The sequence below is a fragment of the Hyperolius riggenbachi genome, chromosome 11 (assembly GCF_040937935.1).
Source record: "Hyperolius riggenbachi isolate aHypRig1 chromosome 11, aHypRig1.pri, whole genome shotgun sequence".
Lineage (NCBI taxonomy): Eukaryota > Metazoa > Chordata > Amphibia > Anura > Hyperoliidae > Hyperolius > Hyperolius riggenbachi.
Window position 1 is genome coordinate 8,030,881 of NC_090656.1, and position 12,032 is coordinate 8,042,912.

The 12,032-nt window shown below is 44.1% G+C and overlaps 1 protein-coding gene across 4 annotated transcripts in view; it reads left to right on the plus strand.

Annotated features, from left to right (window-relative positions):
* The window catches only part of TDRD12 (tudor domain containing 12), a 269,251-nt gene that overhangs the window by 103,894 nt on the left and 153,325 nt on the right, over positions 1–12,032 (plus strand). For all 4 annotated transcript variants that reach the window (XM_068261508.1, XM_068261507.1, XM_068261506.1 and 1 more), the window contains exons 11-13: positions 1,272–1,302; positions 8,107–8,261; positions 9,830–9,860. In XM_068261508.1, coding sequence (XP_068117609.1) covers positions 1,272–1,302; positions 8,107–8,261; positions 9,830–9,860 — 217 coding nt within the window. The remainder of the gene's footprint in view (positions 1–1,271; positions 1,303–8,106; positions 8,262–9,829; positions 9,861–12,032) is intronic.

The window sequence follows — 12,032 nt, forward strand, 5'->3', positions numbered from 1 at the left end:
AGTTCCTGGTCTTAATATCAACCAGAAGGCGGACGTCCAGAAAGTTTCTATGTTGTATATTAGCCTCAGATAATAATGCTGCTCGGGAGCTCGTCGCGTGCATCCTACTCCATCGAGCGCCGGCTCCGCCCCCAGACAGGCAGATTTTTGAGGATGCGCCCCTACTCACCATCCCTTCTGCCACCCCCATCAACCCAGCTATACATAGCTCCCAACTGTCCCTCTTTTGGAGGGACAGTCCCTCTTTTGGAACCCTGTCCCTCTTTTTTCCTCATTTTTTCCTATCGATTGATCTATATTTATATATTTTTCTACATAAAAATGGATTTCGTTGACTCTAAATTTTATTCTAATCCTTTAAATTGATGTACCGGTTTTTCTTATTTTCAAATGTTAATATGAGTGAAAGTGAACCAGGATAGAAAGGACCAGTGTGGTTTGAATTATAAAACATATTTTTCTCATGAAATCTTCATAGCATACAAGACCAGGGGTGTGTCAGGGGTGTGGTTAGAGGTCTGGCAGGGGTATGACTTAGAGGACCTTCAGCCTAAACAAACATACTGTCATTAGGTTACATTAGTTATGTTAATTAAAATGGGTAGTATAATCTCTTACCTACCCTATTTTAAAAGAACAGGGAAATGTTTGTGATTTCATGAGGGCTGCCATCTTTTTGATTGAAAGGAGGTGACAGGGAGCATGAGACACAGTTCCAACTGTTTTATGCAGTTTTCTTTGATGGGGCGGAGCTTAGCTTCTGTGCAGCTAAAAATGAGGTTTTGGTAAGAAAAACAAAGTTCTGATGCTGTGAAACTGTTAAACACTAAGCCTTTTCAGTGCTGCTGAGTAGATTTTTAGTCTGGAGGTTCACTTTAAGGGGCGTATATATACTGGTGCCAGCTCTTGAATGATTGTTGCATGTTTATTAAAGCACAACTGCCCTGAGGCAAAGCTACCTAAAGTATGCACAGAGGTCTGTCCATGCTGGGGAACACACACCTCTGTGCGCTGTCCGTTCATCTCGTCCTTCCCCTGTTGTGTATGTACGCACCTTCATATCCAACAACTTTTTAGCCTTCAGTGGCCTTAAACTTTACATTATTGGGGGGTTATATAACTGGGGAGGGACTTGAAGCAACGGACAGATGTGGTCACTTCGGTTAATCTGTAGATCCTGTAAGTTAGCCATGTTCTTTTCTGAGTAAATATGAAGAGCTCTGTTGATAAGAGCGCAGCACACAAAATTAAGCTTTGTTTTATTCACACAGATGTTCCGGGGAGCACAGCTACAGACATCAGGTTAGTAAAATGTTTGCGCTGAGATGACTTCATGTGGTTTATAGATTTTTTTTTTTTTTACAACAAATCATTGTTTAAAGTATAGCTTATTTCAAGGCATTATTATTATTATTGATTTATAAAGCGCCAACGTATTCAGTGTCGCTGTCCAAAGTAAGAAACGTGTACATTATAATGCAGACAATGGTATACGCCAAACAGGGCAGTTTCTAGGCTAAATTTCACCCAGGGCGAGGGTGTAAAAATCGCTTCCCCGCCATGGAGCCAGGTATAGGTGCCCACAGTTTAGGTTAGCTATGTAGGTGCCACCAGTATGAATTAGATAGGTAGGTGCCTACAGTATAGGTTTGGTAGGTAGGTGCCTACAGTATAGGTTTGGTAGGTAGGTGCCTGCAGTATAGGTTTGGTAGGTAGGTGCCTGCAGTATAGGTTAGATAGGTACCTAGGTTATATAGGTAGGTGCCTGCAATATAGATAGGTAGCTTAGATAGGTAGGTGACTGCAGTATAGCTTAGATAGGTAGGTGACAGTATAGGTTAGATAGGTAGGTAGGTGACTGCAGTATAGGTTAGATAGGTAGGTGCCTGCTGTATAGGTTAGATAGGTAAGTGCTTGCAGTATAGGTTTGGTAGGTAGGTGCCTGCAGTATAGGTTTGGTAGGTAGGTGCCTGCAGTATAGGTTTGGTAGGTGCCTGCAGTATAGGTTAGATAGGTAGGTGACTGCAGTATAGCTTAGATAAGTAGGTGCCAGTATAGGATAGGTAGGTGACTGCAGTATAGGTTAGATAGGTAAGTGCTTGCAGTATAGGTTACGTAGGTAGGTACCTGCAGTATAGCTTAGGTAGGTGACTGCAGTATAGCTTAGATAAGTAGGTGCCAGTATAGGATAGATAGGTAGGTGACTGCAGTATAGCTTAGGTAGGTGATTGCAGTATAGCTTAGGTAGGTGACTGCAGTATAGCTTCAATAAGTAGGTGCCAGTATAGGTTAGATAGGTAGGTGACTGCAGTATAGGATAGATAGGTAGGTGACTGCAGTATAGGTTAGGTAGGTGCTGTAGTATAGATTAGGTAGGTAGGTGCTGCAGTATAGATTAGGTAGGTGCTGCAATATAGAGTAGGTAGGTAGGTGCTGCAGTATAGATTAGGTAGGTAGGTAGGTGCTGCAGTATAGATTAGGTAGGTAGGTAGGTGCTGCAGTATAGAGTAGGTAGGTAGGTGCTGCAGTATAGATTAGGTAGGTGCTGAAGTATAGAGTAGGTAGGTAGGTGCTGCAGTATAGATTAGGTAGGTAGGTGCTGCAGTATAGATTAGGTAGGTAGGTGCTGCAGTATAGATTAGGTAGGTAGGTAGGTGCTGCAGTGTAGATTAGGTAGGTAGGTGCTGCAGTATAGATTAGGTAGGTAGGTGCTGCAGTATTGATTAGGTAGGTAGGTGCTGCAGTATAGATTAGGTAGGTAGGTAGGTGCTGCAGTATAGATTAGGTAAGTAGGTGCTGCAATATAGAGTAGGTAGGTGCTGCAGTATAGATTAGGTAGGTAGTTGCTGCAGTATAGATTAGGTAGGTAGGTAGGTAGGTAGGTGCTGCAGTATAGAGTAGGTAGGTAGGTGCTGCAGTATAGATTAGGTAGGTAGGTGCTGCAGTATAGATTAGGTAGGTAGGTAGGTGCTGCAGTATAGAGTAGGTAGGTAAGTGCTGCAGTATAGATTAGGTAGGTGCAGTATAGATTAGGTAGGTGCTGCAGTATAGATTAGGTAGGTAGGTGCTGCAGTATAGCGTAGGTAGGTAGGTAGGTGCTGCAGTATAGTTTAGGTAGGTAGGTAGGTGCTGCAGTATAGAGTAGGTAGGTAGGTAGGTAGGTGCTGCAGTATAGAGTAGGTAGGTAGGTAGGTGCTGCAGTATAGAGTAGGTAGGTAGGTAGGTGCTGCAGTATAGAGTAGGTAGGTGCTGCAGTATAGCGTAGGTAGGTAGGTGCTGCAGTATAGATTAGGTAGGTAGGTGCTGCAGTATAGCGTAGGTAGGTGCTGCAGTATAGTTTAGGTAGGTAGGTAGGTGCTGCAGTATAGAGTAGGTAGGTAGGTAGGTGCTGCAGTATAGAGTAGGTAGGTAGGTAGGTGCTGCAGTATAGAGTAGGTAAGTAGGTGCTGCAATATAGAGTAGGTAAGTAGGTGCTGCAATATAGAGTAGGTAGGTAGGTGCTGCAGTATAGATTAGGTAGGTAGTTGCTGCAGTATAGATTAGGTAGGTAGGTAGGTAGGTAGGTGCTGCAGTATAGAGTAGGTAGGTAGGTGCTGCAGTATAGAGTAGGTAGGTAGGTGCTGCAGTATAGAGTAGGTAGGTAGGTGCTGCAGTATAGATTAGGTAGGTAGGTGCTGCAGTATAGATTAGGTAGGTAGGTAGGTGCTGCAGTATAGATTAGTTAGGTAGGTGGGTGCTGCAGTATAGATTAGGTAGGTAGGTGCTGCAGTATAGAGTAGGTAGGTAGGTGCTGCAGTATAGAGTAGGTAGGTAGGTGCTGCAGTATAGATTAGGTAGGTAGGTAGGTGCTGCAGTATAGATTAGTTAGGTAGGTGGGTGCTGCAGTATAGATTAGGTAGGTAGGTGCTGCAGTATAGAGTAGGTAGGTAGGTGCTGCAGTATAGAGTAGGTAGGTAGGTGCTGCAGTATAGATTAGGTAGGTAGGTGCTGCAGTATAGAGTAGGTAGGTAGGTAGGTAGGTGCTGCAGTATAGAGTAGGTAGGTAAGTGCTGCAGTATAGATTAGGTAGGTGCAGTATAGATTAGGTAGGTGCTGCAGTATAGATTAGGTAGGTAGGTGCTGCAGTATAGCGTAGGTAGGTAGGTGCTGCAGTATAGTTTAGGTAGGTAGGTAGGTGCTGCAGTATAGAGTAGGTAGGTGCTGCAGTATAGAATAGGTAGGTAGGTAGGTGCTGCAGTATAGAGTAGGTAGGTAGGTGCTGCAGTATAGAGTAGGTAGGTAGGTAGGTGCTGCAGTATAGATTAGGTAGGTAGGTAGGTGCTGCAGTATAGAGTAGGTAGGTAGGTAGGTGCTGCAGTATAGAGTAGGTAGGTAGGTAGGTGCTGCAGTATAGATTAGGTAGGTGCTGCAGTATAGATTAGGTAGGTAGGTGCTGCAGTATAGATTAGGTAGGTAGGTGCTGCAGTATAGAGTAGGTAGGTAGGTAGGTGCTGCAGTATAGAGTAGGTAGGTAAGTGCTGCAGTATAGATTAGGTAGGTGCAGTATAGATTAGGTAGGTGCTGCAGTATAGATTAGGTAGGTAGGTGCTGCAGTATAGCGTAGGTAGGTGCTGCAGTATAGTTTAGGTAAGTAGGTAGGTGCTGCAGTATAGAGGAGGTAGGTAGGTAGGTGCTGCAGTATAGAGTAGGTAGGTAGGTGCTGCAGTATAGAGTAGGTAGGTAGGTAGGTGCTGCAGTATAGAGTAGGTAGGTAGGTAGGTGCTGCAGTATAGATTAGGTAGGTAGGTAGGTGCTGCAGTATGGGCCTCAGAGTTACACAAAAAAGCAATATTTTTATTGAAATTATTTGATACTGCAGCCTGCAGGACAGAGAGCGCCCCCGCCCCTCCCCCCTCTCTGATAGCGGCCACACAGAGGCAAAGTCAGGTCACCAGCGCAGGTGAGCAGCAGCCAGCAGCAGGTCACTTACTGTCTGTGACCACCTGCTGAACGAGAGGCGCCGATCCAGCCAGGCCCGGGGAGAAAGCACGCAGGGCGGGTCACCAGGAGGGGGACCACAAACGCATCATCCCGGGAAGACAGCCAGTACAGTACTCCGCCTCCTCCTCCATCGGCACTCTGCCTGGCCTGCACGTCGTGTCATCACGTGGTGGTGACGCACATGACGTCAGAGCGGAAAAAGAATGAAGCAGGACGCCCAGGAGGAGTGTGGGAAGGTCGCATTGTGATCGCGCTGGCGTACACCGCGCATCACTTGCTCAGCGGCTCCCGCAGTGTCTCTCCCTGCCGGCGCCCCCCTTCCTTCACATGCAATCTGCGCTCAGTGCGGTCGCCCGGCCCGCACGGTGATAAAAACGGCCCTGACGCCAAATATTGACACTGGTACGATACAGCTTACAATCTAAATGATTTTGGGGGGGGGAGTGAACTAATCAAATTCTACGGCATAGTTGGCCATGATTTATATCACAATGCACAGAAGCTGTGCCGCTATCCGTTGCGGTGCTGTGCCCATTCACTAACACTGAGCACTGCATTTGGATGAACAATGCCTGCAGCAATGTGTTAGTATGAGCACAAATCCTAATACAGTCCATGCGCTTCTGATGTTTTCGAGTATTGCATATAAAACACATTGCTGAAATGCACACAGTGAGGCTAGATTCACAGTGGAGCCTGAACCCTTCCTTTCCCTCTGCTGTCAACCTCTTGAACTCACTCCACTCCCTAACCCCCGACCCTTCCCCCATTGCTCTACTAGGCTGTGGCAACTGCCCGCTGTTGTTACTGGCAGTCTATCCACTGATTCACTGCCTCCTTCATATTTTTCCATGGGTACAGTGAACAGCAGCAGATACCTGTATTTTGTATGTATATTTTTGTGTGTGTGGACTTGAACACTTCTGCATATTGTGTTCCTGGGCCCTCTATTTCTCCTACTTGTGTTAGCGCCACACCCAATTCCGGGAACAATCCACTCGTGCTTAGTGAATAAATGTTGATGCTGACACAGACTTTAATCCAGAGCCTGCAGGCAACGAGTTACAGTAACGTGATCAGTTACAATGCAGTACTGTAAACAGGCCCATAGAATTGTATGAGAAGTGAGTTGACCTGCAGAATTGAGCACTGAGAACTAGCCCCTTGTGCGTATCCGTGCTGGAGAAAGGATAATGCCCGCAATCCCCCTGGCTGAGCGATGTAAAGGTATACAATATGCAATAAATCTGTGGTCTGATAAACCAAATGAGCGCACAATATGTAAAAATCAATCAGTTTTATTAAGGACGTATCCCAAATCTATAAAAACAGACTGCCAACGGTATTGGGGGATGGTATATATGGTTTATTATACAGTCAATAACAATGATGTGCAAAAAGTAAACAGGCTATAAAATCATCACAATATAACACCACCAAGTCAGCTGCCTGAATCAAAGCCTCTCCTTCATATTCCTGCAGCAATCCTGTGAATAAATATGACCAGCAGTGACACCGTGAAACGTGAGAAGAGTATTCTAGCCTTACCACCCACAGCTATGGAGTTATGGGCCCCGCTGCGAGTTTTACATGGAGCCCCCCCAAGCACTCTATATGTAACAACTGATATGGCGCAACAAAACCTGCCAAGATCTACTGTATTAGAGGTGCAAAAAGGGGATGGGAAACAGTTTGTTAATGATTACTACTATTTAAAGCATCTATAGAAGTGATTATTACCACCACAGAACCAATAAGCAGCTTATACTGTGGTTGAGGGAGGGCCCCTCTGGCCCAAGGTCCCCGATGCGATGGTTACCTCTGCAACCCCTATTGCTACGCCCCTGCCACTCAATTTGCACTTAGCCCCCTCAGCCGTAAGGCAGTAAAACGACCTCACATGTATCGTACCTCCACGGTGCTACTTCAGAGATAGAAATGCCTAAATTGGGAAGTCTTAAATAGTAACGCTCTCCCGCCGCCGTGGAAGACTAATGGGAGGCATGGCCACACCTCCTTTCGGATCGCTCTGTCATCTCTGCGTGATGACGCATGAATTGAGCAGCGGTGTCCGGATGAAAATGCATATAAGGGCTAGTGCAAAGGCGGCAGGCGGGGATTAAATGTGATAAGTAATACACAAGTGTACTATTTATACTTAAATATATAGCAATATAAATGAAAAAAATAAAGTAATATATAAATGCAAGAAAGCGGATCAAGAACATACACAGATAGAGATATATAATGTATGTATATATATATATATATATATGTGTATATATATATATATATGTATGTATGTATGTGTATGTATGTATATATGTATATATATATATATATATATATATATGTATATATATATATATGTATGTATGTATGTGTATATATATATATATATATATATATATATATATATATATATATATATATATATATATATATATATATATATATATAGCGCGCCACCATGTGGGCAATGTTGATATTACAACAAGACTGAAATGCAAGTTATAAGCCCCATCTACACGATACGATTCTTTATACGATTCATTCTTTATACGATTCAATTGCGATTCTATTTACGATCCGATTAAATCCAACATGTCCGATTGGGATTCGATTAGATTCAATTCGATTTGCCATTGTTTTGCAATGGCATATATAATTGAATTGAATCGAATCCTGATTGGACATGTTGGATTTAATCGGATCGTAAATAGAATCGTAATTGAATCGTATAAAGAATGAATCGTATAAAGAATCGTATCGTGTAGATGGGGCTATAGAGCCAAGCAGATATTGTCAAAAGATAAAGACCATGAGGACATCCAGTGGTAAAAATGGGACTGCGGTTAAGCTGGCTGAATATACAGTACATTAACAATAATTGATATTAAAAGGCCAACTCTTGGTTATGACGCCTCGGAACAAGTAAAAAGCGCTACTTGTGTGCAAAAATGTAAAGGTATCTATTGTGACACATGTATGGACTGATTTATTGATGAAAAAATTACCTATATTTTGAGACCACTTTATTAAAAAAAAAAATTTTTTTACTTTCAACCCACGTTAAATACCTGCGTTGAGCCTTTGTACGTGCTAATCTCTCTATTCTTTTGGCAGTTGCCCTCTCTCCAAGACTGGCACAGGAGAGCCTTCTCCATCTGTTTCAGATCAGCAGCAATCTTCAGATACAGAGCAGAAGAAAGTCCCCCTGGCTCCAGTGTCTCCGTGGCCGCCACTGAGTGACATAGACCGGCAGAGAAGACTTTCTGCACGTAGGCATACGCTTTCTCCTTCACTTATACTGTCAGATTCATACCTGCTTGTGGTCATCCTCATCTTCATCCTTCATCCTTTGCATACAAGTCAGACCATTGATAATCTACGGCAGTGATGCTGTGGCCTTATAAACAAGCTTACATTATAAAACATTTTTTTAGTTAAAATATTACAGTCCTCCTACTCCATTGACCATTATTTTCAATTCAAAACCACAAATGTTGAAAGAAACTTGAAGTGAGAGGGATATGGAGGCTGAAATGTAATTTTAAACTATACAAATTGGCCGGCTGTCCTACTGATCTAATGACAAGATTAGCTGCATGCTTGTTCCCGGTGTGATTTAGACACTACTGCAGCTAGAGAGATCAGCAGGACAGCCAGGCAACTGGTATTGTTAAAGCGGACCCAAACCAAACATTTTTTAATTCGAAATATTTAGTTGCACCACTCTGACACATACAAAGATAAATACACTCCTTCAAGCCTATGAGCATTTCAGTGCATGCTTTTCACCCTTCTCTTTCCATAACTAGTGTTATACAGGTGGCAGTCATTAGCAGTTCCTCCATTGCCGGACACCATCTACTCCACCAGTTTGCCGGATTCTGTCCCGGCAATATGAAAGGAAGGGAGGGGTTCCTCCAATAAATGTAAAATATTTTATATTTGTCATCATGCAGCTAAAAAAAGGCGAATATAATTTAGAGGCTTCTATAATTTAGAAAATAGATTTTATTTCTGAGATCTTGTATTTTTAATTTGGGTCCACTTTAAAGAGACTCTGTAACAAAAATTGCATCCTGTTTTTTATCATCCTACAAGTTCCAAAAGCTATTCTAATGTGTTCTGGCTTACTGCAGCACTTTGTACTATCACAGTCTCTGTAATAAATCAACTTATCTCTCTCTTGTCAGACTTGTCAGCCTGTGTCTGGAAGGCTGCCAAGTTCTTCAGTGTTGTGGTTCTGCTATGAACTCCCCCTTCCAGGCCCCTCTCTGCACACTGCCTGTGTTTTATTTAGATTAGAGCAGCTTCTCTCTTATCTTTTACAAGCTGGATAAATCGTCCTCTGAGCTGGCTGGGCGTTCACATAGTGAGGAATTACAGACAAGGGCAAAGCTGTTTGCAGGAAGAAAAGAGCAGCCTGAAACTTCAGTGCATGAGAGATGCAGGGGGAAAGAAACACACAAATGATCTCTTGAGATTCAAAAGGAAGGCTGTATACAGCCTGCTTGTGTATGGATGTATTTTCTATGTGTGGACATACTGTACATCAACCTACTTCCTGTTTTGGTGGCCATTTTGTTTGTTTATAAACAAACTTTTTAAAACTGTTTTTAACCACTTTTAATGCGGCGGGGAGCGGCGAAATTGTGACAGAGGGTAATAGGAGATCTCCCCTAACGCACTGGTATGTTTACTTTTGTGCGATTTTAACAATACAGATTCTCTTTAAGGAAGTAAATGTGGCAGCCTCCATATCCCGCCCACTGCAAGTGTATGTTAAGATAATTTGATTAAACAGATTGAAATATGTATTTATTTTTTTTATTTTCTTTAGAGATGGAAGAAAAAGCTATTTCACAGATTGGGTATGGAATCTTTTTACTTTTTTTCTTTTATATGTCTGGTAGTTTCTGTTAAGGCCGGTTTCACACTTAAAGTGTGCGCTACCCACACCGGAATGCACTACATCACATACATATGACCCTGCATATGTATTCCCTGTCCTGAGATACTGACAACTAAGGGCATGGAGATGAAAAGCTTTCTGTTGTCTGCACAATTGTTCTAATGACTGCATCTGCTCAGCCACTAATAAGGAATCATACAAAGTTTTGCAGACAAAGATTTTTTGAAAGAAAGTGCAGCAGGGCATTGTGTACAGCACCCCGCCTCAACCTCTCCACCCCTCCCCAAGTGCTGTGTACTGTAGTGATGCTGGAGGAGTCTGCAGAGCCCCGCCCCCAGCCTCTCTACCCCTCCCCAAGTGCTGTGTACTGTAGTGATGCTGGAGGAGTCTGCAGAGCCCCGCCCCAGCCTCTCTACCCCTCCCCAAGTGCTGTGTACTGTAGTGATGCTGGAGGAGTCTGCAGAGCCCCGCCCCCATCCTCTCCACCCCTCCCCAAGTGCTGTGTACTGTAGTGATGCTGGAGGAGTCTGCAGAGCCCCGCCCCCAGCCTCTCTACCCCTCCCCAAGTGCTGTGCACTGTAGTGATGCTGGAGGAGTCTGCAGAGCCCCGCCCCCAGCCTCTCCACCCCTCCCCAAGTGCTGTGTTCTGTAGTGATGTTGGAGGAGACTGCAGAGCCACGCCCCCAGCCTCTCCACCCCTCCCCAAGTGCTGTGTGCTGTAGTGATGCTGGAAGAGTCTGCAGAGCCCAGCCTCTCCACCCCTCCCCAAGTGCTGTGTACTGTAGTGATGCTGGAGGAGTCTGCAGAGACAGTTCTGCTCCATCAGAGATGGACAGAATGAGTGTAATAAGCTGATGCTGGCAGCACACTCCTCTGTCGGTTTTCTGTATGCATTTCCTGCGGGGGGGGGGGGGGGGGGGAGAGAGAGTGGGCCCCATCCAAAGATTTGCAGGGGGGCCCAGTGATTTATAGTTACGCCCCTGGCTGCAATTCATCAAGCATTACCACATTAGATAATGCTGAACACAGCTGACTTTACCGAGCACGTAGCAAAATGTCAATTCATAAAAGCTGTTACCGCATGGCAATTAAATTACCGAGTAGTGCTGTAAATACATGTCAGTAAATGTCAATTCATCAATGTTACAGCATTCGGTAACACATTTGGCGATTACCTTCAGCTCTCCACTGTCGGTAACTAGCTTTGAATGCCTTCTGTGTGGATGTCCCCATGATTGACAGGAGCAGACAGCCAATAGAAAGAGCCCCTGCCTCCTGCAAGTGCCGCTGATAGGTTGTGAAGGCTGCTCGGGCGGAACCAGCTTTTAGACCCCCCCCAGGCAGTGAGCAGAGAGCTGACTAGATGTTTTCCCGTCACCCTTCGGTAGTGTAACCCTTGAGTGCCTGATTGAACATGCAGAGATGCTAGTGGGAGCTGCTGGGGAAATTACCTAAGCAGGGAATGTGTAATGTTTCTTGTCCGTTCATCTAAGCTGTGGCAAGTAAATGGCATGATAAGACTAATGGGGCTGATTAAGAGCAGATTCAGAGCAAGCAGCAGCAGTATAACATTCACATCTAAAGGGATGTCAGGGATGCCTATTTTCTGTTGTAATGCCCTCACTGCAGGGAACAGCGTAACAACACAGATACTTCGGTAACGTACCGAACGTCTACCACACTTGGGAAAATAGTGATGAATTAGCACACACCAAATGCGGTATTTTAACGACTTGCTTTTTGTTATTGAACAGCCTTTGATGAATTGAAGCCAATGTCTCCATAAAATACAGTAGCGCAATGCAGGTTTAGCATCCTAGTGTAAAAAGGGCCTAAATGTTACTGCTCATTGCATATGTGTCATAGTGCTGATTGTCACTGAGCTCGTGTGATGGGACATCGAGGCCAGAGAAGATTGATTCTACATAAATTCTCATGGAGAATTATCAAGTGACTGCATTGAAAGTGTCTGACTGGGTAGTTGTGATGAGGTCATGTGTCTGCTTACTATAAATGGGGTTCCCAAACTTTTGAGACCAAGGTCTATATTACCGTTCCTGAGATTGCCAGAGGGCTGGACTAAATGATAGAAAACCTGAGGTGAACCTAATGGAAAAAATGGGATGCCTAT